The following is a 27,741-nucleotide window of genomic DNA, read 5'->3' on the forward strand; positions in this document are numbered from 1 at the left end:
CCTGGGCCCGCCGCAGGAAGCGGCCGCAAGGGCCCCGCCCGCGGGCGGGCGGCGCTCAGTCACGGCAGAGCGGGGCCGAGCCGCCGGCGATCCCGCCTCTCTTCCACCGCAATAAAGGCGGCCGCAGCAGCGCTGCAACCTCTGCCCGGTCTTAATTTAAGCTGGGGTAAACCGGCCTCGCCTCTTAACGGCCCCGCATCAGCGGCACCGACAGCGCGGCGGGACAGCTGTAGAGGGGAGTTCCTCTGCCGAGCAGGCGGCGACATGGGGCAAAGACGCCGCGATTAACAAGGGACGGAACCGAAAACGCCTTTTAGTATCAGAAAGGGTGGTGTTTAAAATATCTTGAAACTGCTCTTCTGTACCAACCTTGAATAACTCCTTTGGTGTTAAAATATTCTGAAGGGGGAAAGGTGTCTGCAAAGCTGAGTATGGGCTACACTGTAAAAATCCAACAGAAGTATGCCAGAATTACCACTCAGTTACGCAATTGCTAAAAGCATCAAGTTCATTCCTTAACCTAAGAGATAACTTAATCACAATATTTATGATTAGAATGGATTCAGCAAAGAAGTATTCTCGATCCATCTAAGGAACAGCTTCAAACATGGATATCTTCTTATTTTCCTTTGAAAAGTTAGGTCTTGACACCAGTTAGGGCAGAAAGATAACCACCCTCATGCCATCCACACAGGCTCCTCTCATCCCACCAGAACACAAACATGGGCTCTGCAAGGCTGTTTCCACATGCATCATAAGGAGTGCTGCCACAAAAAATGCTCGCAAGCACAATTTACTTCACACAATTGACGTACAATGTACATCATTATCACAATGTATCAGTAGCAGATTCTGGACATACTGTACATTCTGTAGGAGAGTAATCTCAAAAACGTTCTGCAGCAAACTAAGTATTGTTGGAAATTTAGCAATTATTATCTTGTGCTTTCACACAGACTGTTGTAGGGTTATCAGCAAATTGTACACAACGTTCTAGGCTACAGTCAAGTTACGCTACCAGTTCACTCTGAACTTTATTTTTGCAATTAGCATCCCCCCAAAAACCAACCCGCCCAGCTTCCTTATCTTGACTCTGAAAGAGCTCTCTTTCTCTTAAAAATTTAAGACTGCCTAAGTCTTTAAGTTAACATTGTTACAAGGTAAGGGTAATACCTTCCAAAGACCAAAACAACCCCCAATCTTACTCAAGCTGTGTTGGAGAAAAGGAATATATCTTTACAAAATTAAAGTTCAGAAGGGGCAGAAAGTTAAAGAAACACTGAGATGAAATAGCACCTTTCTGTCTGTTGATTCTTGTTGAAGTTCTTATTATTGTTCAGTGTAAATAAGAAAAAAAAAAAAAAAAAAAAACTTGGCCAGCAGAAGATTAGACCATAAAGGATCAGTCAGCTAGACTTCAGCCATTCCCATTTCCTCCCTCCCGCAAAATACAGGGTTTGGAAAAATAAGCAGTGTTTATTTACTAACAATGACATAAAATACATCTTAATATATTTTTATTTCTTTACAAATTAAAAGATGCATTGGAAAAACAAGTGAAGAAAATGAAAGGTTCATTTACGATTTCATTTCCACCCCCACACCCCCCAATATTAATACTAGAAATTAGTATTTGTGGAAGTCTGGGGTTGCTGTGCCTTATATTCCTGGGAAGTTCTTTTTCCCCTCTGATTAAAAATCCTCTAGATTTTTGGTTGGAGGCAGTATGTGGAGTAAAAAGTCGGCCACATTCATACAAAAGCGCTGAAGGTTCTGTCAACTACATCTTGAAAGAGTTTCTCCATTACACTTTTCATACTCCTTTTTCTGTGTAGTGATGGGAGGGAAGACGAACTAGCAGCATTAGAAGAAAAATGGATTTATATACATGCTACAGGATATGGAACTAAAACCACAGCCAGATATTTTTCTGATCTTAACAAGGACTTTCCTCTGAAATACCAAGCCCAGTTAATATCTTCTCTAATCCACCCACATTCTTCCTTCCACTTTTAGCGCTAGCGGTAGCTTAAACTCCTGGGTATTGTAAGAACACTTTGTTAAGCGTTCAAGCTAAAATATACAAGCCCCCTTTCTAAAGTGAATAAACAAAGCCCTTAGAATTCTGAATTTGATTTACACTCACTCACTCCCTCTTTGCAGGAGTCTTCTCATGCACCCTTGCAGAATGGAGCAGCAGAGCGGCCAAAGTGGATGGATTAATCTGTCTGAGGTATTTTAGTTTAATAAACAGGCTTATAAAAAAGTTTTGTGCAAGCTAATCAGTAGGTAGAACGGGGGAGGGTATAAACATCCAGTAATGAAAGTCTTCACTATGGCCCAGATGTTTTCAATAACTGAAATCAGGTACTTGCAATACCTACCACAGTAAAGTCTAAATCTGTTTTTTATCCCCTTCCTTTTATTCCAGGGTACAAAGCAGTCTCAAAGTTGCATCAGTATAAATCAAATTCACACTTGTTTGCTATGATTCACAATAATATGGTTGAAAATGGCCATTTCCTTATCATCAGTTCCTACACAGCCTCACATCATCTTGTTACAAGTATTTTCTGCTTAAGGTTAAGAGGCTTTTGCTCCCACCACCATCTGGATAGACAGGTAAGCTCTGCAGAGGAGGCCATGGAACATGGATCGAGCAGGACATTGCAGAGCCATGCAATGATAAGGAGTCACCACACACGCCAACAGGAAGCACTGTCTCTACCCCTACGGTGTTCAGCAGCGGTTGACTCTTGCTCACTGAACTATTACTTACTCCGTTACAGATCTGCACAGCAACTTATAGTACAGGGAAGACTGTGGAAACAAATTTGCCCTGCTGCCTCCTGGCTTACTACTCACTTTCTTTTTTTCATTAATTTCTGGTTCAGACAGCCATGATACATCTGTGCTCTGCAATGTCATGTTTCATTCTTAAGAGGAGACACATAATGTTTGGCTGCTCCAGCTCCCATCACCTGGCCTGCCTCTTGTCCTCCCCACCTGCGCGTTCTCTTCCCACTTGGAGTATGCACACGCACCCATACAAACACACAGCAACTACCAGAAGTTTTGAAGAGTTATCGCTTTTTCACCCAATGTTGAATCATGTACAGTGAACTGAAAAAAACTACATTCATTACGACAGGATTAGCGAGCATGGGGTGGGGTGGAGGGAACTCCTGCCAAGCACAGGAAACAATTTAGATGCAAGTAAAAGACCTGGTATCAAAGGCCTTTTTTTTTTAGCCCTCACCAGGAAAATTTTTCATCTCTCATACAGGTCTGGGAGAGGTTGAAAGGATTTCTGCTTATGCAATGTGTATTAAAAATTATGGAATTGTACAGATTTCTATGTTGTCCTTTTTGAGGGCGCTGAGCCTTCTGATCAGGTCATTAGTGGAGACTGAAATGTCACTGCTGAGTTCCAGCACCACTCCCTCATCTAGCTCAGTAGCTGCCGAATCTCCTTGTGCATGTGACACAGGAAGTCCACATATGAAGCCCCCCCACTCAGGCTCTTGTCCTCCACTAGAAAGTGTTTGAACAGCATTTCCAGCTTATCTTCTTGCTTCACAATTATTAACTACAAAAAACAAAACAAGAACAAAACCAACAGTGAGTAGTTAGCAGAATTAATGTTCTTGGCAGAAAGAAGAAAAAGCTAAATAGATCAAAACTCTAAAGACAGGTAACCAGAAACACAACATATATAGCTTATGTGCATTGACTTCTCTAACTAAGCTGGATTAAGTCTCAATCCTTTCTAAACAGAAGGAAAATACTATATACATGGTTTGTGCAGTATTACAACAGGTCTAAAAAAAATGTTTTAGAACTACGGCAAGCACAGAACTCCAAAACTAGTAACAATTTCTTTTTCAGGTCCTTGAAAACTTTATGTTTGAATCACATTTATGAGATCAGGAAGAATAAGTTCAGCACTGCAGCATTACCAGGCATCACCCACTCTGTTAGAAAAGGGGATTTAAGGCTGTGAATGGGGACAACATTTTTACCTTCATGTAGCGGGATCTCTGCACTTGAAGCATGTCAACAATAGATCGTACTTTCTTTGAAAAGGGGTTTTCCAAGACAGGCAGGGTACTCTGGAACGGAAGACATCCAATCCATTAGTTACGCAAAGTAGCGCAACGTTAAACAAAACTCAGCAGTTCTATCATATTACATAAGGGTAGAGATATCTCTACCTCTACTAACATACAATCCCTTTGACCTCAACTAGTTAAAGAGAATATAACATGGTATCAGAATTAAAGGTCAATTATTTGTTTCATTTACATATCAACTGTTCTCCACACTGTCAGTAGAGATGTGACTTGTCAAACAAAGCTGTGCAAAAGCATGCCTGACATGCCCAGACTAGGGACATTTCCACTAGTTTTACACACCCGTGCTTCTCTTGTTCCTAGTATGAAAAATTTAGCACTACATTCTAAACTTGTTTTCTCATTGTTTAAAATTTTGGGTGACTATCACAGACACTAGCTCCCACACTGCCATCTAGCTCACCAAAGTGTTGCTAATCTGACTGAAAGATGATACTCCAAAGAGGTTCTGGATCAGGCCTTGCTGCACATTGACTCCCACCCACACAAAGATGTTCAGTCCATTTTCCAGCAGGTATATATCGCCCTTGGAGAGACGTTCCTCTGAGTTCCGGATTGCTGCTGGCAAGGAGTCACTGTCAACATCTGCTTTGGTCTGTTTTAGAGCAAAATAAAAAAAAAAAAACAAAAACAACAAAATCAAGTCAAGGTTATAAAACAAGAACATCTTATGAAGTCCTGAAAATTTCTGCCACTAAGACCCCAACAGCTTTTACATTTCTAGGACTTGTAAGACTGCAATAACTGTGACTGAAGTATCATCTTCCTTAGCTTAGTCTTCTTACTGAACGTGACACAGAAGCAGGTCAGAGACTCTTGGCTGGCGAAAGAGAACATAAAGCTTCTGTCAACTCTGTAGTTCCAATATTGCCTCCTGGAGTAGGAATGTAATTAGCTGTTAGTATTATTCCAGCAACTACAGTACTGAAAAGTCAGAATAGGATGTGGAGTTGCCCTGCAATGATGAAAATTACTACATAAAGTTACAAGAAGCTTTAGGACTTTTAAAAGACTATGAAAGTGTTGAAAGTATCTTTTCTGCTACTAGTCATATGCTCACAGCTCAGGAAAAAAATCCCCCAACAAATTCAGATGACCAGTAATGCATCTATCACAGAGTGGAATTAAAGTGAAGTGTCCTAACAGATGGCAGATCCCAAATCCTTCTCAAATCACTTTCCCTTGCTAAAACATAAATGCCAGTCCTTATGACGAGTCAAGACAACAGCAAGTCTCAAGTGGTAAGAATATCTTGAATTACTCACGAGGGGCAAAAGCCGGGGATAGAAGAAAACATTTGTTTCTGCCACATCCATGGATGTGACTAACTGACGAATGTAGGCACGGTCATCCGTTGTGACCTCCGGACCAGGCTGAAGGACGTCGCTCTTCAACACACAATTCAAGTACACAGGAAGCAGCTTCATGCATTCAGGGAGGATCAGCTATAAGTCACAAGTAGACAGAAGTGGGTCAGCTGTCTTGCTGAGTAAACTTATGTTTGACAAAACAAATCTTGCATGAACCAATAAAGTGTGGTGCAGCTGTGAGAAGTCAAAGCTGATAGTCTAATTATATCATCATACTTGCAAAAGTAACATAAAACTTTTCCCTGGAGCAGGCAGTGTTTCCCAGGCTTCAGACAGGTGTCCAACAAGCCATTCTCAGCTATAGTTTTACTTACAGTCTCTCTAATTCCTTGAGTCTTCTCTGCAAATTTTTGCTGAGCAGAGCAATTGACTTTTGAGTAGGTTAAGTAGGAAGAAACTCTCATCACCTTTTAATACCCAAGCCTGTGATTCAAGTGAAAGCATCGGAGTTTACCTGGCCAGCAGAAGAGGGACTAGCACAGTTCTTTCGATAGCAAGCTAGGATCTGGGCACACTGGTTGATCAGTGCATCTCGTACAGTCTTTACTGGACTACTCAGAACTCCACGATATGCTGCACAAAAAGAGGAAATGGACGAATAGCTATCAAGTGATTGCTAATGAACAGTAAAAAAACCCAATTCTACTTCCACAAAGTAAAGCTAAACAACTATTGTTTACAAAGTCTTTTTTCCCCCCTTCCCCTTCAGACTTTTGGGAAAGAAATGATACATTCCTACAGCAGATCTGTAAAAGCTCATTTACTCCATTTTATTACACATTCTTCATCTGTTTATCTCCCATGTACTTTAAAGTACACTTAGTCATACCTGAAAGTATGGGGTATTATAAAAAACTCCTTTTATGCCTGTCAATCTTTCTTTGATAGCCTGAAAATGAATTGATTTTCTTACATTTTAGTGGCAATAAACATACACAACTCTAAATCTCTGCTGGATTCGTAGACTTTTGCTGCAAACTAAAAAAGGTAAATAGGGTATAATTTATGATATTTAACTCAGATCTATGAGCAAAGGCCACCATTTCCTATTCCCAGAGTAAAGTTCTGGAACAGTTAAAGAACAAACTAAAACAGTGCAAAAATAAATACAAAGATGAATTGAGACAGTTGTCAAGACAAACTTCTATTAAAAGAGACAAGAATTTGCATGGAGGATAAGCCTATATCCTTGTATCTGCACCTCTCATCTTAACAATACTGTCACCACAGCTTTATGCTCTTTCCCATAAGTGACTGAAGTATTGGGATTGCCATCTGATGGATTTGATGCAAAGAGAATAAACAGGTGTCACTGGATGACAATGGGCATTTTAATAGCAGTTAAAGGTTGCAATTATTGTTATCATATTCACCCTTACCATATTTAGCCAAGTAATTGATGAGCGTGTCTGTCTCACAGTTTCGATAGAGGTCAGCAAGCTGCGTGCAACAGTTTAAGGAGAGGTTGTGAATGCGAAGGCGTCGCTGTCCTGTGCAACTTGTATATAACAGAGCACACTGTAGGAGACAAATGTCAGGATATAGAAAAATGAGGTCCTGCTACAATAAGAAGGAAAGGGTCTGAATATACTTCATTGAAAACTAGGACTCAGATGCCTAAATAAATAAGATAATTCTGTATAAGTCTTGCATAATAAGGTAAAAGCACATGCTAAGAATCAGTGTCAATGAAAAGTAACAAGCAGCAACGTTAGCAGTTTCTATTAAGGGAACTGGTCTTGGAAAATAGATTGAAGTAGTCTGAAGCAGTCTAGGTCACCTTGAAAACTAGTTAAGGGTACAGTAAAGGGCAGGAAGAAAGAACGAATGAACAGTTCCTCAAGGAATATCTAACAACTCAGTTCAGAGCAATCTCATCCTCTTCTGCAATGGGCACTCTCCCCACTTGAGATTTGGTTCTGCCTTGACACAGTGTTGTTGACACCTTGTCAACTCACTTTTCTCCTAGAAAGTTTCCCCCCCTCACCTGAAGGAGGGCACCACTGTCTTCACTCAGTTTGTCATCGTGCTTGAATTCCACTGTGATTGTTTTATTACAGTCCAAACCTGCCATCTCTACATCAGTTGTGTTGCTCATATAGAAAGCTCCAAAAAAGTCAGTGGCTCGAATGCCTAAAAAAGAAAAAAACCCCAACATGAACACTTTCCAACAGAATAACAAGACAACCTTTGGTGTCCTGCAAATCTTAAATTACCTTGACAGATTTCTGCAGTCATCTTTACTCAGTCTCAACAAAAGTCTTAGAATCTCAAAGTTTTAGCAGAGCTCTTTGCATAGCCTAGTCTCAAAATGTTTTAAATTAGGGAAAAATATGTTACTTCCCATATGACATACTAGAAGTGGTCAATTTATTAAGACTCATTCATGCTAACACCCACCTGTGCTTGTGCGTACTCTCATTACAGCATCAAATCCCACTTCTTTCTGAACATCTCTTCTCAAGTCATTCAGGAACCTATCCTGGTCCATCTCCAGCTAGAACACAAACAATAGTTCCAGTTTCATACTTTCATAAATCAGAATTGCTCCATAAACCAGAACGTAATTTAAAAACAGACACTACCTCCTGCAGTCTTACTCTAAAAATCAGCCAGTGCCCTGCTAATAAAATATTGTGCTAAAAGGTAACAAGCATCACTTTTCTTGCTGTTGTTTTTATTATTGATAGAGATGTTTTGTACAAAGACATAAAGCTAACAAAATAATTTTGGTGAAAAATCTTTAAGTAGAAATTTACTTCCAAAGAAGTACTTGTTCACTATGGTTTATGCTATGAAAAAGAACTCTTAACTAAACAACAGTTCTTACTTAGATCAAATACCAGTCTGAGTCAGCATCACTCATACCTGGAAATACGCATACTTATAAATGGAGCCTCCTGTCTGGTAAGTTACTACACCTAGTGTTGCCACATCCAAATACTGGTTTGGAAACAGGAACAGATCCACACAGCAGCCCTGGGCCACACAGTCCTTGGCCAAGTTGTTGTAAAAGCTTGTCTGTGGTTGAAACAAAGTCTAAGAAAGGAAGTCAGAGATGAGATCAGAAGTTTGCAGTAAGAAAAGGAAACAGATCCAATTTACAATCCCAGTCACTAGACTTTTAAGTCTCTGTTCAGGGAGATTAGGATCATATTAATTCTTCCTGATGTTGCCTTTGAAGAACTGTTGAATATTATGAAAATTGTTATGCATCTTGCATTAATTGTAAGTTCAGCACACTTACTTTAACCCAACTATGGTGTTTTATCCTGTATAAGAATACAGATCTATCTCTTCCTATTCTCATACCAGAATATACATTAGCTGGTATGGTTACATTATGTGCTACCCTTGTAATTTCTTTACTGTTGCTTGAGTTACTTTATCCCATAAAGAGTATAATATAGACTTGTTATGTACACAACACACAAGTCATTATTACCTTCTCCTTATCTGTGTTGATAAGTTTCTTATCATCCCTGTTCTTTAACTTCCCTGGAGCCTCTGCGATGGGCAGAGAGGTGTGGAAAACGAAGAGCTTGCCAGCACACTCAGCTGCCTGCAGGAAAGTGCAATAGAGCAGGTTAGAAACATTTATAAAAATTGTAAAGGAAACCGTTATTTAAGAACAAGCATTCAAGCATCTGCATTACGTCACTTCATGTTAGGAAGGCTCTCTATCAGACACACAGGCTCAGTGATGACTTGGTTACTTCAGTGGTATTCATCTCAGGGAGCACAGCTTACTGATCAGCTACAGAACAGCATGTTTCAGTTCTACTGGACCTGTGCTAGTTCCACGGCAGGGAGCAAAGGACTGGCTCCACGGAGACAGTAAGAAGGACTTGGCTACAAGAAGTTTTGTGCTACAGTGTTAGATTACTTTCTTCTCTGATTTGCAGCTACCAAGTTTGTGGAAAAGTGTCACAGAAATGGCAAAGGATTTTGTAATCTGAGCTTCAACAGATCATTAATTTTAAATCAATAACCTATGTCAACACTAGCCAATGTTTAGTAGATTATCTTCTCTGACAAATACTGTATGTAAACAATCAACTCGTAATTTATATTACTTCTTGACTGGACAATTGCCATGAAAACTGAGTTTTAAGAGAGACTTTTAAGGACTCACATGACAGAGAAATAAAGCTATAGGAACAGTTTTGGATGGAATCATACAGGCCATCAATTCAATCAGTACATACAAGTCCGAGTTAGAACATGCATGTAATGATCTGGATGAAGTACTGGAATGGAAGAACTTCAGGAAAGGTTTACTTGGTTAGCACATTGTTGCAGTCAACTTCAATACACTACATTCTCTCCTTTTATTTAAGATTATACCAGTGCTTCAAGCACAGGATTAGAAAGACACCATGTTACAGAACTCATCAATGAGACATGACAGACTTCAGCACTTGGTTTTAATGTTGGAGGGTCTTTATTTTTGCAGGTTCTATAAAATGTACCAGCCAGGTAACAGAGTAAGCCCCATTCTTTGAGCAAAAATTATTAAAAAAATTCCCAAACAGGTAGGGAACAGATAGCTAGCTACACAGAACCAGAGGTACATGCACTTGAAGAATAAGCCAAATACTCCCTACATATAGCACATCTACCCCAAGGGGATTTACAAAAAGCTTTAGAATTGTCTTAGTGTGTGCTGGCAGAATATAAACATCAAACTACTCAGACTGAAAACAACTTACTAGGACAATGCATTTACTAACCTTCAGCGCCTCCAGTCCTGCTTGAATCACAGGTGCAAAAACAGTTTCTGTTTCTCTTGTGTCTGCAAACATTTCTGGAATCTGATCCAGCAAACTAGTAAAGAACAAGAAAAAGAAGGAATTCAAGATTCCATTTAACTGGAAAAGCCACAAAATTGCAGTTGATGATCTATGAGACTGAGGTGGTGTTAACAAGTTCCCAACGTGTCTATAATATTTGCGTATTTTTTATAGTATTTGGAATCTCATTTATCTATGAAATAAATGACTCTTTGTCATTCTTCATTGGCTTCTCTCATCCATATGCTCAGTGCTTGCTGTATAGCCTCAGCTGATGCTCTTTTAATGTATTCCAATATATTTTGATAAGTAAATTCTTAGGAAAGACTAGTGACATTTGGCCTCTGTTTGCCAAGCACCCTGTATTCAAAGATTAACAGGTTTAATCCACAGTTCTGTATTTATGCTTGTTAATGCCCTACAGAACAAGCTAGAGATTTTCTTTAAAAGCATGCAGTGCCAGGTCTAGTTCCCAAGATTTAGCTAGCTACAGACTATAGTTTAAATACAGTTCAATTATCATGTTAAATAGCTTGTGAAAACTTTGCTTATTTCTTTTTATTTCCTTCTAGATTTTATCTTCTCTATCTCACTCATTCAGTTTTCTCCACAGAACCAAAATTAGACACCACTGTTGTCTCAGTTTACAGTTATTTAAGGCAATTGCCCTAATGACAGTGATTCAGTATTATGAATTTCACTCTGCATCATTCTATAGTTGTGTTTTGTTTTTTCTCAGAAATGCCCTTCTGCACTAAATCCCTTTACTGGACTACAAGACAAATACAACCTTACTCCATGAATTTTCCCATCCTACTTTACCAGCTTAATCTCAAGGAGTATAGGAAGTTAATATACATGGAGTGACTTCTAGGTGAATAACATGACAAATAAGCATGCAACACTTGAATCTACCAAACAAGAAGTTTACTACACACATTGTATATCAGTTTCTATTACCTGGCAATAACTGTCCTGGACTCATTCACATTCACCAGAAAACCATCAAGGAGTGGCACAAACATATCTGCCACATCTGAGACAACCATCATTTGTGGCTGTGCCAGTGAGCTCTTCACGTTATAGAAATGTAACACTTTGTTGTAGGTGACAAAGCCTACTCGAATGGCTGATTCCTCCATGTTGCCTTCCCTGTAAGAGACACACTTGCCTTCACATCTAAGTAGACAGTGAAATCACGACACAGAATCCAACACAGTACGGGATAAGGGAAAAATGAAAGGAAGGAAAATTTCTTTTCACCTAGAAAGGTATCCAGAAAGATGTTCTGCTTGGCCTTTTTTTTCTGAAGAAAAGCTTGTTAGGATTATATTTATTTTTTTTTTGTTGGTAGCTTTTTTTAAAGGGAAAAAGGGAGTCTACCTCATTTTGATTAGCTACTGTAGTACACAATATACCTACCTGGGCAGGTAATCTAGGAGTGATTTTAATTCTTCACATATTAGCCTCACTAACCCACTTTTCACAGCATTGTAAGACACATCAATCATGAAAATGAAAGCAGGTGGACTGGGAAACTTGTTATTCTGTGGAAGAGAGGGAAGAAGTCACATTACAGCCATGTATGCAGCCCACAACAGCTCTGTAATGCGGACAGATAAGTGCTGGTCAAAACGAACAGCTTTCGTGTACTTTTCTACTCATGAGCAGTAGCTGTTTCTTCAGATGATTCTTCCTGCCCAAGTAACAGACATGTAAGTGCACTGTGCTTGAAATGGACTGTTATTATGACCTAGTCTGATTTTGCCATTGCTCAGTGAACAACAGGCTAGTTAGAACTAAATCATCCATTTACATGACTAGACCAGATAGGGAAAGTAGGCAGGGAAGTTTCCTGCCAGTTTTCATGACTTTGGAATCTAACCAGACTTGTTACAGGCGATTTCATCAATATGAAGCAAAAGATTTTCCTCTCTTCAGAACTGCAACCTTTCCCTTCTATTTAAAATACCAGGTTTGCATTGGGAAAGAAAAACTTGTTTCAGTCAACAGTTCTCTGAAGTCATACTGGAAGGAGCACACAGAACAAAAGCAAAACAGAAGAACTTTCAAAAAAGCTGGGAAGATCACATCTTGTTTGTATTAAACACGCTTATTACACTGTTAGAAGCAAGATAATTGTTTCTTCCCTTAACCCGAAGTAAAACCAAGGCATCAGAAGGTAGCCAGTATATAGTTGAAAGATTTGGACGTCTATTTTCCCAGCATTTATTATAGCAGATACAAGTTGCTTTAATAAACACTTTGCACATACTTTTCCTATTCCTTAGAAGTTCATTATTATTTAAATCTTTAAAAGTGAACCAGCTTTAAAAGTGAACCAGCTGACAATATGTATTCCTATGTGATTCTTGCGGTTTTAACCACTATGGCTCTATTTGGAATTTAAGTTCAATAGGTAGAGTCTGTCTTAGGCAACAGGTGGCACATTGCATAGTTACAACTGTACTTTTCTTGAATCTCTCCTAGATTCTCTTCCTGCCCCAAGGACTACTGCAAGAGTCCCTCCTGCAGAATTGCTAGGGTAACAGCACCTATAGCTGCTTATATAGCTCCAGAAGAAAATGACAGAGGCAGCTATAATAAAATTATACTATGTCATGTGTGATCAAGACTTCCTCTACTTTTGGAAGTAAGCAGACAAGCACATTATTTTGCACAATGAAGAGGGTTGGATTAATGCTGTTAATTATCTCTGCCAGGTAGAAAGCAGCCTGAGACAATTCACTTAATTCTTACTTTTAGGAAAATAGGCTTTTTATTTAAAAGTAAAACAAAATACAGTAATAAACACATACTACTGTACCTTGCAATAGTCAACTGTTGCTAGAAACTCGTAGGACCCCAGTGATAACTCAGGTCGGTCATAGAAGTCTACTCGCTTTCCAGTATGATCCAAATGCTGGAAGTAGTGAGGTGGCACTGGGAAAGGAAAAATCGTTAAGTTCAGTGACACATTCATGATAAACAATGTGACTAGAGCACTAACATGACAACAATTGTTTCAAATAAAACTCTAGGATAAAGCTGGCTAGGACTGTGCTAGCATGCAAGTATTACTAAAAATATTAATGCCATTTAAAAGCACCATTAAAGCCAAAAACTACAGACAAACTGCTTCCAGCTTGTTTTATACACCAGGTGGCACACTGTATAGTGACTACTGTATTTTTCTTGAACAGTCTTTATGTTCTCATTTTATGTTTCATACAGAAGTGTCACTACAACACGCTCTTAGGATTCTTCTGAAGGATTTAGTCCAAAGGAAAACTACAACAATCTTGTATAAGTAGTAACAAATGACTTACAACAGAGCTTGAGGTAAACTACAGGCTATAACATTACTGACTCAATTCAGGCTTACTAAAAGATTGAGTTCCTTATTTTGCTATATGAGTTAGCTTTTTCCTTCCCCTTCCATGCTGCACAAGAGTAAAGCTTTCTAGGCACTCGGGTGCAGAGACTGACATAATCCTTTTGTCAGAATAGACAGGGTACTTATTTCAGTGGATTGTAAAGCATTAAGAAGGAGTTAGTAACCACATGCCCAGCACCCAGTACTTCTGTGCTGGTACCAGGAATAAGAAAGTAAAACAAGAGTTAAGCTAAGTTTTTGCCTACAAAAGTCAGCTGCAGAAACAAAGAATTAAACTTGTGGCCCAAGAACTACCATGACAGAATCCCTCCTGCAGAATTTCTAGAGTGACAAAATATATTCCAGCTATAGCTGCCTATATAGCTCCACGGAAGAATAAAATGAGATTATCTGCAATGACAGTATTCACCACCTTTGTTATTCTAAACATTCAACGTTTCAACAGTTCAAAAGAAAACAAAGTGACATCACTAAGACTATACAATAAGCACCTATCACTCTTCTCTCCAAGTACACATCCAGTATAAGCTAATTACCTGACTGTTTTTGCAGAGAAAACAGAAATCCTTCTCAAGTATCAGGTACAACTACATTGTATTTTCACAGCATTGCTTTCATCAGCAGTCTCTGAGCATTCCCCCCTTTTCTGCCCCTGCTCAGTTGTTACAGGTACAGCCATTCATACAGCTGCTGAGTGAGCAGGGACAGGGAATGCATGCAGGCTGAGAATCACCAGACAGAAAAGTTTTTTAAAGTTGGCCATTTGTTGGTTTGCACAAACAGTCGTACAGCATAACTGAGGTGGTAAGAACAAACCATTAAAGACATCAGCGCTACCAAATGAAACAGTCCAAACATCACCATAAGGTTTGTTGTACGTTACATTCCACTGTTCTTTCAAAACAAATCTATGGATGTCATGCTATGAGCAGCATATAGTGACTTCTACTTAAAAGGAAGCATGTTTTATATTAATTTAGAAGAGCAACTAAGATTAACTGGCCTATATTGAACATGACTATTCAGATGTGGCAGATTTAGCTGTAATCTCATCTCCAGGAAGTGTTTAAACAGGCTTTGTGAGCAAAAGAAAAAATCCTAACTCATGCTACTGACTAGATGTATACCTCAGTCTGTCATAGAAAAATATGTTTGAAATGCCCTAAGAAACTAGCATATACCTCACGTTAAAAATTTGGTACAGTACTACTGCAATGCATAAGCACCTATTTAATTTGAACATCATTTCAGAACTGAGCACTGATCATGCTTTATGATTCTTTTTACAAGATTAAAGCACAGTATACATTATAAATGATCATAAAATCATAAAGATTTATTTGCTTGCATCTTGTTCAAAGATCACTCCAACAGAGTCGAGAGATTGATTTCCAGAAGAAACCTTACCCTCAGTGACACAGCTGCAGAAACAACACTGGAACCTCCTTCCACCCTCAATGAATTGCATAAAAGGGCACATGTAAGCCTTGCACCTATTACATCGGACAGGACCGGATTCTCCATGGTCTACCAAATAAGGAAGGGTCTGTGGAAGCAGGGGAAAAAAATTAAAAGAAAGGTCACATGATGATTAGAAAGAAGTAACCACACATATCACAGAGTTTAAAACTATCTTCCTGTACATTGCATAGTATTTAGCATTTTGGCAGCTGTGGGAGAGAGTGCAGGGAGTGGGGGAAGCATGAACAAGTCTTTTGTAAATACTTTTCAACTCAAGCTCTAGCACAGCAGTTCTTTGTGGTCTGCAGTCATTAATGGGCTATCCCACTTAGACACAAACAAGTACTTCTGCATGGTGCTGCACTACCTTATATAGTAGCCTACTTGAGGAACATGAGCTCTACCAGGAGTACCACACTGCACAGCACATGTATCCCAAGTGAACACAAAGACTGAAGCCATGCAAAGAATGGCTGTAATAACCTCACAGGAGTGAGCACACAGTTTACATTTCACTACAGGCTGGGTGCTTTAGAAGCAACTCTCTACCTCTTACATTCTTCCCTTGTAAGAAGCAAGCTTTTTGACAATACAAGCCAGTCACTGCATTCCACATAGTCAAGAACACAGAGCATCCACACTATCTTAAAAATTTTCAATTGATAAGACTTATTTCTGAAGTCCACCATGAAATACAGTATACCCATAAGTTCTGTTAGTCTTGACCCCACCATATTACAAGTCTTCAAAACTGTCATGTAGTGATACCATTTTTAAACTATTACTGATAATATTTTCTTTTTGCAGCCAAACCAGATTAAGATGCTTGGCAACTTCCACAGCTTTGCAACCCCAGGACAAGCCTGAAGCACTTTAAAATGATTAAGACAGAACTCATGCAAGCTACAAGCTGCATTCATCATTCAAAGCACATTTCATAGCTAAGAATCTAGCTCAAAAGAAAGTTTAACTACTTTTAAATTTTCTGACACTAAAGGTGTCCAGTCAGTACTCTCAGTTACCCTCAACCTCTGATCATGTTTAAGAGACAACATACTCATTGAGCAGGAGTTGAGCAAATGCTCCAGTCACTTTCTTCCTCTTCATGCCACAGACATGTCACATCTCTCATTCAACCCCACTAATTATTTATTGACAATACAATGGTTTGGCAGCCAGTGTTTCTCAGCTCCTATCACCCAGGCTGACCTCCTCAGAGGGAACAGATTTTCAAGTTTTCTGACTGCTAGGCAATTGGCATTGTACTTCCACACAATAAGCTTTTCTCCTCAGCCTCTCCCTCAATAACATTCGTGTAAACAAACTATAAGGGTGCTATAAACATCCAGTGCTATGCATAATTTGACACTAACCACTTACACCCAGAAGGCACAGAGATACTCCTTTCTGAAGCCTCAAGCTTTGCTTTCTGAACCATGCATTAACGTAGGCTAAAGGTCCTGTATCTGCCAACGAGGTGCCAGATTTTTATGTATTTTAGATTTATCTGAATGCTGTATTTTCAAGAGACATTTATCCTCTCATTTCTGATACATTAAGCTTTAGCTCTATTTACAGTCTTACTGCTCTGAACACCTGAGCCATCATCTGTTGGAAGGGCCCCTCCACAGGGAGTTTACCATTGCCATAAAGAACTTCCCAACGCTAGAAGCTGACCCATCCCCAGAGCAATTTTCCGATCCTAGGCATGTTTTTTCTGGATATCACAAGTGTTTGTTCAAAGCATAAACACAGCAGGAGACCTAACAACTAGATGTTTGTAAAGCTTCTCCAAAAATATGCAGCTCCACAAGCCTTGGGGTTTCTCAAATAAGACCACATTCTCCTGTTGTGCTCCTTTTAAACTCCAGCCAAAATACAGCAATACAGGAATTAACTTCACAACTCAGTTTTATCACAAATCAGTTTTCAAAACCCAAACCATGGTTTAGGAACACTAATGAAATGCAACAGTAAGAAACCACCCTGAAAAACCCAGAGGATATTCCTTTCCTCAGCAGATTAAAGTTAACAGGGCACAGAATGCTGCAAACATATGTATTCAAATTCAGTAAGCATATTTGTCTTTATGTCACTGCTCCAAGCAGGCTAACACTACACAGTAGACAGAGTATTTAGAATATTTTATAAGATTTCTAGCCCTGTAATATTCCTTAAGCTTTCATGTTCTCAGCAACCAGACACAGTGGGTAAAAGGCTAGCTAGCCACACATTACACCTAGAAGGAAGGAAGCGCTGCACAGATCAAGGGCAGAAATACAAGTGCAGCTCAGCAGTGCCCAATACTCAGTCTTGTGTTGCCATCCCACACAGTGCTGTGCATGTACATGCACATTAGACCACTTAACCAGTGCTGCTTGATACATTCTCATCCAATTCCACAACTTGACATCCTAGAAAAGACTTATAACATCAGTGATTAGTAACCATTTCAATACTTTAGGCCGAGAAAGAAACTGAGATCAACTGAAAGTGTACACATTTGTGACCATCCTAGTATTTTGGTCATTTGGTCACAGAACCTGACAGTTACTGCAAAAAAGCTGAAATTATCAAGGCGATCAAAATATTACACGTTTTCAACACAACATTTTTCTGCCTTACAGATCTCTACCACACACTTGGGGGAGAATCAGTGCTTACCTAGTCTTCATTACCTAAACACTCCTTCTCAACATATCTGTTAAATGTTGACATCTAATAGCACTCTCCTGACAAGTTTTAGAGTACATAAAGTGTATAAAGTACATACAGTTCTCACCTCCTCTGGGGGTAGAGTAGCCAGTGGTTTTATGACAGCAGCTAGGGGAACTTGGGACTGTTTGGCCATATCTGAGGTGCAGGGAATATTGTAAGATGTGCATCTTATGTAGCGGGGGCTTGCGTTACCTGGGAAACAATGAAAAATATCCCCACAAATTTCAGTACAAGTTAAGTTTATATTCAAGAATAGAAACAAAGATACCTTCAGTTGTGTTGTTAAGCCACAGAGACTAAGCACTTATCTAAACAATCAAATAATTTCAATCTATGCAAAACTCAAATTCCAAACAAAATACCTCTACGAATAATTATGATAAAAGGCCTTAAGTCAAAACAAATTAACTTGACCCCACTTCAACTCAAACCTCTAAAAAGGTATTCCTGTTTCACTCTTTTTGCAGACAAAAATGTATTATTGGCAGAAAAACTCAAACATTTCTACTGTTCGATTTTGTAATTTCAGCTGAACAGTAAAGCATTTGATTGCAGAATTGGATTTTGAAGCTTTAAGGGAGCTTTACATCTCAAAAAAAGCACGGGAAATTAAAAGATGAAATATCCTTTCTTTATGAAGCATGTGGACCAATTGACATCCCACTCAATTTAAAAAAAAAAATACAGTTCTCAGTCCAATTCAGATGATATTGCTAGCAAATTTCAGTTTTTAACTGTGGTTGATATAGCTCTACAGAAGAGGCTTCATCTGCTGTTTTCTGATATCCCTGATAATGCTACTTCTGAATTGGTTACTAGCTACCAAACAATCAGGAGAATCTAAATTGAGATCAAATCAACACAGGACTTGAAATTAAGCTTCTGTTGGTAAAACACACAACCCCAGCCACTGAAATAACTCAAACTTTTCCTTTAAAGACAAACAGTTTTGTCACTGACTCCTTGGGGTTTACGTTTCATTTTGTTTGTTTAGAAAAGAAAAATATTTTACCTTGATCCTTGACTAAGAAATTTGTAGTAACAAGAGGTGGGACCTGCCCTCTCACTCCAGTGACAAATGGTTCTGACCCACGGTTACTTCTGTCATCTTCAATGACTTGAATCTACAATGGAAAAGACCACATTAATATCTGGAGGCTTGGTTTCAAAGTACTGTAAAGTACAAAATTTATATCTGTAATGAAGTGAAAAGGGGACCTGAAGCAAACATTACTATCTCTAAAAATAAAAAGTCTAAAGCAAGTAAGTTTTGTCAAGCAGTCACCTCTCAGTTTGATTTCAAATAGTACTTAATGAATAACAATAAATTACAAGTAGTATTTTTCCCCAGGTATTTTGAGTAGTAGCATATTTTGTGTTTTAAGGCCTGATCTGAACTCACAGAAGCCAAACACAGATCAAGAAAGGAATTTTTGGTAGTATTCCCCTGTATACTGGTCCTAGCCAAATTAGAATTAGCAGCTTCTGTAAGTATCAGGCTGAAGTTCTATAGATAATCTGGCTTCTCCTTTCCGTTACATTTCCACTGTTTTCATAGTATGTGTTTATTTCTAACCACTGTAAGTCTGACCTAAAGACAGATTCTTGCAAGCTCAGGTGGAAGTCTTCATTACTCCATGGTGCTCAAGAGTTTGTGATTTGAGTTCTAGGGATGTGAAAAGTGAAGTTTCAATAGACTTGTAAATGAATCAAGCTTAACCGTTAAAGCCTGTAAAATCTTAAATTTCTTAGTGTTTAAAATTCTTCATTAATGCAAATATGCTTAAGGTAATGGAAATGCATTAAACATTTTTATTAATATGCTTAAGGTAATGGAAATGCATTAAACATTTTTATTTGACTAAAATATCCACTGACCTTTGCATAAGAACAGAAAATTGCAATTATACACAGTTTTAACTACATTTTCATACTGGGACCTGAATGAAAGCATTAGAGCTAGCAATCATTCTGATCTTATTTTGCCACCAAATACACATGCCTTTTTTAAATTGTGAAACACAGAAGTTTGCATGGCAGAACTTCTACCCTCTCACTAAGGATTCCAAGTTGCCAGCAGAAAACCTCCCTGCATAGCATCAGTGACTACTCTAGGATAAATCCGGTCTCATTTCAAAAGTCTACAAACTGACCAGCATTGGTGGTCGCACCACTGGTACCTGTTATATGACCAACTTCGGCTAAACAAGGAAGAAGTTATACAAGGGTAACAAAGTCAAACACTTTTTTTTTTTTCTTCCAATCCAAAAGGTAGCTGCTTTTTTCTTTCTTTAGGTAAAATTCTCTACACATAAACATTAAATTTTCAAATTCAAAATTTAATGGTTATGTATGAGCACAGATAATGAAAGAATGTTTATAGCTCCCCATCCCTCATATTAACCTACTAGAAGATTTATATCAGGAATTAACATCAAAACAAAACAGTTCATCTGCAATTTTAGAACTTCAAAGCATTAGCCCAGTACTGATATATCAACAAGAACAGTAATGAAATTCTGCTCAAAACTGGTAGAAAACATGGCTACAAATACTTGTGTTGTGTGTATGTTAACATGAGACACACATTGTATGGACAATTATACTGATGGCTAACACTGAAAATGCCAGTTGGAATCTGATGAAGGAGATATTCTAAAGATCAGACAAAGTGAAGGGGAGACATTCTTCATGATCTGTTTCTGAAACAGTCTGCTTTCTATTGCCTCACCATTCATCACAGATTTTAACAACCTCTTGTGGTGTAATGTTACTCATTTTGATAAGGCAAGCAGAAGACAGTAAGGAAAGGGTAAAGGATTAATGACGGAGGGTTAGTGAGCTGAAGTTCAGGTTTCAGGCATGCACAGATGGTCACCAACACACAGACTACAATTGACATATATACAGCACTTACTGGACTAGGAATTGCATCTGGGTCTATTCTGTGCCTGGGTTTCTGCTGGGGTGGCAGCTCATTAAGTTGCTTTTTTTAAAAAAATAAAAAGTAAGAGTGCCACAAAAAAAAAAAAAAAAAAAAAAAAAAAAAAAAAAAAAAAAAAAAAAAAAAAAAAGAGAGAGAATAATAAACCAAAAAATAACTGTGTTACTTCTCTCTAATGAAACCTGTAGCACTGGAATTAGATACATTTGGACATTGGGTCATGCAACAGGAAACATCAGGTTCTGCAGCATACATGGATCCCAAAACCAGCCTTGCCCAGATACTGGGCTTGGGCTCTGAATACATTGCTAACAGTGGCAGTGGCTCACATGCTCATTTTGGTTAAAAATTGGGGATTTATGCTTTAAGAACACGCTAAAATGAAGGCAACTGACACAAGCCATCTGAGATCTCATTTAGTGGAAGAGAAGAAAAGCAGACAAGCAATTAGACTCCTTATATTCTATGAAAAAAATACAGTCATAAACATTACATAAACCTGGAGTCTAAACAGATAATCTTTTTTGAATAGCAATAACTTCTGAACAGCACCAGTACAGACATAACTCAATACCAAATTATTTTTATAGTAAGTTTTTTTGAAGTAAACTGATTGTAAGCATTGCCCTATAAAGTTTTCCTGTTATCAAATGACTATGGCCTTCTGAAACAATAGAGCTGCAGCGGAGGAACCAGCACAATTGTGACAGTAATACTGCCAGTCTTAATAATACTCATCATTGCTAACCGTTACACATCGCTGCTTGTCCCTTCTCAGATGTCATGATTTAATGACCCCAAAAAATGCTAACCAGCTTTTTACAGATAATATGAAAAGGGAAAGGAAAAGCACTACAATCATCTTCTATTAACCATACCTTAAATGTGAATCATATAGTTCATAGACTGTCACCTCAAAACCTGAATTTAGTTTACCTTGGAAAGTCATTAAGCAAGAATCCAGATATGGAGAAACAAGCTTAATCAAAGCCCTTAAAGATTCTCAAAATGTAACATAGTACAGAAAAAGACCTGAGGAATTAAGAGCATTGATTTGCATATGCAGTGCCCTTCTTAGTCACCAAGAAAAATACTGCTTCTGGGCTTATTTATAACAAAAGACTGAAGCTGGGCATGCAAGAGAAAAGTAACCAGGAAAACAGACTGATGTTCTTTGGAATGAGAAACCTGTTTTCAGCTTTGGTCTTTGGCAGTTCTGTTCTATGTAAAGACAGTATGGAAGAGTTCACACTGGTAAGAACAAAGTAAGCTTACAGGGCTAGGAATGGAATCTGGATCCAAGCGTTTTGGTGGAGGTGGTGGTCCAGGTTGACTTCCATAATTTGGTGTTCCTGGATAGGCTCCTCCATAGTTTGGTTGGGGACCCCTCACCTGCCCAAAGGAACCTTACAAGAAAGGGACAGAAAAAAAAAAAAATCAAAGAGTGGCCAATACTAGTTATTCCTCATTAGGCACTTCCCACCTTTCCTGTCAATGTCAAAACCCAGAAAAAATAAAGTTGCGTGTTTTTCAGTTAATTAGGTTTAGATATATTTATCACAGTGTTTCAGCTTAGACCTGTACATCTCCACCAGTGGTCTAATAAACTGATGGATACAGTCCTCCTTAAAACCACACTTCAGGAAACACTGTTTTTTAGACTAACATAATTATTTTTAGAGTAATATGATTATAATATGCATTAAGATCACACACTGTGAACATTTAAGTTAAACTGCAGAACTGCTTAATAGAAGCACAAACAGAACAGTCAAATAAGCTAGTCGATGACCCATAATTCCTCAAACTAAAGGTACGCAAGGAGTTCTCTCATGCAGTTTTGGTTTGTGTGAAAATACAGTAAAAGATTAATATGTGATTATCTCTTTTGTTTTGGAACTACCTGAAGTTATTTCATACTACTTTGGACAATTTCAGTCACTTATGGAATAACAGCATGATTTACTCCATCAGTGTTTTTACAGTTCATAACAATTTAGACAGATATTTAAGTAATTGAGCTGGCCAGGTGTGAAAAGCCGCATGGGGATGGGATTCTCAATCTGACACTTGCACATGCTTACTTTGTCCTAGCTATCTAAAAGTTAATGATTAAAAACCAGCCAAAACTGTTTCTAAATTAGAAAGCTTAACTGATATTACTTCTAGGCACACACAAAATGTGAAAGGTTCTACAAGGAGAAAAATACAGTTCTGTAAATTAAAAAAAAAGAAGCAACTCCTTTTCAACATTTAACAACTCCTCTCATACACACTGTATATGCACACTGGCCACAAATTCAAAAAAAAAAAAAGGTAAAGCTTTTCAGAACTTCAAATCTCTACTTTTGAACAGACATCAAAATGAAGTTCATAATAAAATTTTGATCACAAATTCTTGTAGTATTATGGCATTAATTTCTAAACAACTTTTTGGCCAAGTAAACTAGGATTCCTTTCATTGCACTAATCTGATTAAAACCTCCATGACAAATACCTTCAAATGACACATCCTATTGCTTATCTTGGATTTTTCCTTTAGACGAGCACAGGGAAACAAGAGTGAAGTTTTGAAGTGCAGCCAGAAGCCCACAAGTAACAAACCTGAAATCCACTTCTCAGTTTGCAGCACACAGAGAACACACGTAATTTACAACTCCTCTACCAGGAATACTCACCGTTCTGCTGCATTTGGTATCCTGGCTGAGGAGGATGAGCGGAAGGAGGTGGTCCATGAAGGCCACTCATGGGAGGCCCAGGGTGCGGCCCTGACATAGTTGATGGAGGTGGTGGTGGTGAGGATACATGATTAGGCTGGGACATTGGTGGTCCAGCAACTGTCTGCCCAGGCAGTGGTGGGCCTGGCATGGTAGGTGGCCTTGGGGCACCTGTGGAAGGAGGGTAAGAGGAAGGTCCAATCCCTGTAGAAGAGGGAGATGGGGCAAAACCAGGGACTTGAGTAGGGAGGCGCTGAGTTGATACTGGTTGACCAGGAAATGGAGGCTGTGCCAAAGGAAGACCCTGAGACACGCTGGTAGGAGAGGGTCCTTGGCTCGCAGTGTAAGGTGTGTAGAGACCAGATCCTGTTGCACTAAAGCTTCCTGAGACTGGGGGAACCGATGTTGGGGGACCTAATAAGAAGAAAAGACGACACAACATTACGTTCTTCTATCCTCAAGACAATTAAGATGCAAGCAAAACTCATGTGCTTTTGATTGTCTAAATAGGTCTACCACTTCCTCATCTTCAGATGGACTTGACAGTACTAACAGAGACAAACCTTCGGTGAACACCCTCCTAAATTAATCAGAGAGCTGAAACTCTTCCAAGGGATCTGAAACTTGATAGGTCCTTCATTGCCTTCTCCCTCAAAGTCTGAGCTTTGTATTTTACATAATCAAAATACACTTCAGAATTCAGGGCCAGAAAAAAGGGGCAAAGCCAGGAGTATGCAAAACAAGAACCACCACAAGTCTGTCTAGCACTTTATTGAACTGAAATAACTTTGTATCAAACTCTACCTATCACACTAAGTTGGAGCCTGTAGTTCAACAATGGCTTTGCGCTTCATGATTTTAATAGCATGGAACTAGCACCTTCTGTATTTACCACTGCACTATTTCTGAGGATAATTTTAGACAAACACCAGCCAGAAGGCTGAAGAAACCTGCATCCCCTACTCCTAATTTTCCTGTCTGTGTTAGAGTATGAGAGAAGCTTGTCAAAAAATACCAAAAAATTAAAACAGAACAAAATCAGAATTGAAGTGTAGTCATACCAGCTTACACATACTAAAGACAAATCTCTAGTCTTCAAGTAAAAAAGTCCTGTAATCTACAACAGTGGGACTGTAGATGTAACACAATACAATAAAATACCAAAATTCAGTTTACACTGTTTAAATAAGTTTCTTCTCAACTTCCCACAAAACCCTTCATAGCATTTTTCAGAGTAATTTCAGCCCTTTCTGATTTACTGAGCGCTTTTCGGGTTTTTTTTGTTTTTTTTGTTTTTTTGGTTTTTTTTGAGTGGGCTGCTGCACAGCAGTAAGGCATGTAGACTACTTAAGGATAGAGTGTTTTTGTGTTTCACACCAAGATTCACCTAATTGAGGAGAAACATTGTTACTCTTTTGTTATTCACATCCCCTAGCACTTCCTGCATAGTCTCCTACAATAATCTCAGTTCTGGTTTCCCCAATGATGACCTTATTAGTCAAGGAAACTACCCTTTACTATGGCAGATGTCAACACACAGAGAATTCTCATCACCATATGGGAATGCATCATTGACAAGAGAAAACCTTTTATGAAATTACTAGCGTAAATAAAAAGCATTACCATATTTCTTTAGTCAGTAAACCTCACCATAGCCCAGTCCAGCTGGGGGAGGAGCAGGGGCTGTAGTACTGCCAACTGTCATCCCTGCCATGTGATTGCTGAGCTGCTGTACACTGGCTGGGGTGGGACCATATTGGTGGAACGTAGATATCTGGCTGACAGGTGTGGGTGCTGAGCCTGGCAGAAATGGCTGGGAAGCAGGTGGCCTGAGAAGGAAGATGAGAAACTTCACTGGATTCCCCATTATACAAACGGTTACGATTCTCTGTGCCTTTTCAAACTTTTCTTCTACATAAACACTAGCTGGGTCTCAGTTGTTTACATGAAGCACTGGAGCTCAGTTTCAGAAAAATAATTACATATACTGCATGGATCTGAATCCCTTTCATAAAAAAAATCCATTAGTTCTTAAAATACAAATTCTATGTTTATAGCATCTTTCTGTTAATTCCACTTTGGTTATATCAACAAATCAGAAATACTGCAACAGGGTCTACAGGGTGAGCAACAGCAAGGCCTGCACAGCTAGGTAAGAATGCACTGTTCCTCAAAGGATTTGGACTCTCCAGCTGGCAGTGCTGAGTTTAACCAGGAGGAAACAAAAAAAACACCTTTCCCCATAATCAGTGATCAGAATGAAGTGGTGAGGACTGTTGCTACACCACAGAGGTAATGGCAGTATCTCTCTGGAGGAGATGCCTAGGAGTTTTAGATGAAGGCAACTCAGGGATCTGAGTTGCCAGAAAAAGACCCACAGCCAATACTGAGGAAGTACTCAGATATGACAGACAGCAACATGCTCCATACAGAGATCAATTCACACTGTCAAGGAATCAAGTACTATAGTTGTGTGGATACAATTGTTTTTAAACAATACAAGATTATGGGAATCAGAAAATTCCTTATGGGAAAATGACTGCCACAAGGAAAGTGTCTGGAGAAGTGGTTTTAATCGGTCACTGACATCTGTTCATATGCTTCCAAAAGTGTTTCGTCTCCAGGGATTCTTACTGTCTAACAAATACTCCTGTGACAAAATGTTGTTCCAAACCAAAAAAGGAAGCACTAAAGAAAGTCAGTGTCCACCACAGGAAACACAAAGTATTTAGTCTGGTTTAGATGCTAAAAGGTCTAGACCTAGCACAGGTCTACCAAGGCAGGCCTTTGTTATGATTTGCTTTTCTTGTATATACCTCTGCATTGGGGCTGCTGAGGCTGGAATCCCATTCTGCACATCTCCATGTCCAAACTGATTGTATGTCAGGTGGCCAGAAGGAAGAGATGCTCCAGAGGCTGGAGGGGGAGCTCCAGATGTTGGAGGGGCTCTTAAGGAACCTACAGACATAAGGGGAAAATTTTATTTTTTTTAAAAATCAATCACAAATTACTCACAGAAATAAGGACTTGAACCATTGAACCAACTACCATGAAAAATCCAGGAAACACAAAAAAGTGCAGAAACCGTTTAATGGTGGCCAAACTGATATATCAATACTCCATGAGCAACAAATAATTTATACAACTATATCAGAAGTAGCAAAACTGAAAGCACAAATATTTTTAGTCAATGTCACTAGTCACCATCTCCACACAGACCAAGTAGAAAATACATACTGTGGAGGGTCTTCAAAAGACAATTTCATCTTTTGATGAAGAAAAAAGTTATCTTGTCAGTAAGGTATTAAATTCTTCCCCCTCCAACTCCAATTATTTTTATCCAGATCAAGGAGAGTATTCACATGGAACCTAATATTCATTACAGGTCAGTTTTCCCTACTTAAAAGGTAAACAGGTAATGTGAATAGATCCAGTTTTCAAAAATTACATTCAACTAACTGCTTTTATATATAACATAATGGGGGCCACCACAGTCTGTTCTTCCCAGCTTCTCAAGGTTGGAGGCTAACATGAATACTTTCTCATCTTTCAGACTGAGCTCGTTCAGTCACAGCCCAAACATATTTGCCTCAGAAACAAGTCTTCACACTTTCCACAGACCACACAATGCTGGATGTAATACCAGCAGAACAACTAGAGTGTCTATTTCCAAAAAAAGAGAATACAAACTCCTATTTTAATAATATGATGTTAAAAATGCTGATAATTAGAACAACCATATGACCATACCTGCTAACGACAAGGGAACATATTTCATGTATAGGATATGGTTAAATACAGATGACTAAATGGAGTAAACTGCCCCATGAGACCAGCACAGCACATACACAATGTTGTGTCTTTCTGACAGTGACCAGCATGACAAGTTTAAAAGGGACACTGAAACCTTCTTGTGAGGAACCATTATGAAATAGGAAATAAGAAAAAGCCATTTCTCAATTCTACAGTACAATTTATACACCAAAGCATGAGGTTTCAACTCATATATACTTTTATCTTATCTGCTACATGTAATTCTTAGTAAGGTTGTGGATGCAAAATCAAGGAAGGAATTAACTAGACCTTGTATGAATAACCAGTAATTTCTTGGAGGTTTTTTATCTTTTAAACCTCCTCCCATTCTTCATTTTCACTTAGGACTTAATTGTTTCCAGAGACATTTATTATTTTTACAGACCTTCATGTCA

The 27,741-nt window shown here is 38.7% G+C and overlaps 1 protein-coding gene across 4 annotated transcripts in view; it reads right to left on the bottom strand.

Annotated features, from left to right (window-relative positions):
• Nucleotides 1-1,460: 1,460 nt before the first annotated feature.
• SEC24C (SEC24 homolog C, COPII coat complex component) overlaps nt 1,461-27,741 on the bottom strand; it is a 30,869-nt gene continuing 4,588 nt past the window's right edge. For 2 of the 4 annotated variants that reach the window (XM_026851275.1, XM_026851273.1), the window contains 22 exons: nt 26,350-26,491; nt 25,184-25,362; nt 23,495-23,947; nt 22,092-22,222; nt 20,790-20,858; nt 18,885-18,996; nt 17,937-18,064; nt 15,101-15,239; nt 13,124-13,239; nt 11,719-11,843; nt 11,257-11,448; nt 10,237-10,330; nt 8,949-9,065; nt 8,372-8,542; nt 7,904-8,000; nt 7,491-7,636; nt 6,883-7,021; nt 5,958-6,076; nt 5,399-5,578; nt 4,537-4,728; nt 4,023-4,112; nt 1,461-3,589 (listed from right to left, as the gene is read on the bottom strand). In XM_026851275.1, the coding sequence (XP_026707076.1) occupies nt 3,449-3,589; nt 4,023-4,112; nt 4,537-4,728; nt 5,399-5,578; nt 5,958-6,076; nt 6,883-7,021; nt 7,491-7,636; nt 7,904-8,000; nt 8,372-8,542; nt 8,949-9,065; nt 10,237-10,330; nt 11,257-11,448; nt 11,719-11,843; nt 13,124-13,239; nt 15,101-15,239; nt 17,937-18,064; nt 18,885-18,996; nt 20,790-20,858; nt 22,092-22,222; nt 23,495-23,947; nt 25,184-25,362; nt 26,350-26,491 (3,272 nt within the window). In that variant the 3' untranslated portion in view covers nt 1,461-3,448. The remainder of the gene's footprint in view (nt 3,590-4,022; nt 4,113-4,536; nt 4,729-5,398; nt 5,579-5,957; nt 6,077-6,882; nt 7,022-7,490; nt 7,637-7,903; nt 8,001-8,371; nt 8,543-8,948; nt 9,066-10,236; nt 10,331-11,256; nt 11,449-11,718; nt 11,844-13,123; nt 13,240-15,100; nt 15,240-17,936; nt 18,065-18,884; nt 18,997-20,789; nt 20,859-22,091; nt 22,223-23,494; nt 23,948-25,183; nt 25,363-26,349; nt 26,492-27,741) is intronic. The other 2 variants (XM_026851276.1, XM_026851274.1) reach the window with 1 other exon arrangement.

This window comes from Athene cunicularia (assembly GCF_003259725.1).
Source record: "Athene cunicularia isolate RWA chromosome 6 unlocalized genomic scaffold, athCun1 chr6_part1, whole genome shotgun sequence".
NCBI lineage: Eukaryota > Metazoa > Chordata > Aves > Strigiformes > Strigidae > Athene > Athene cunicularia.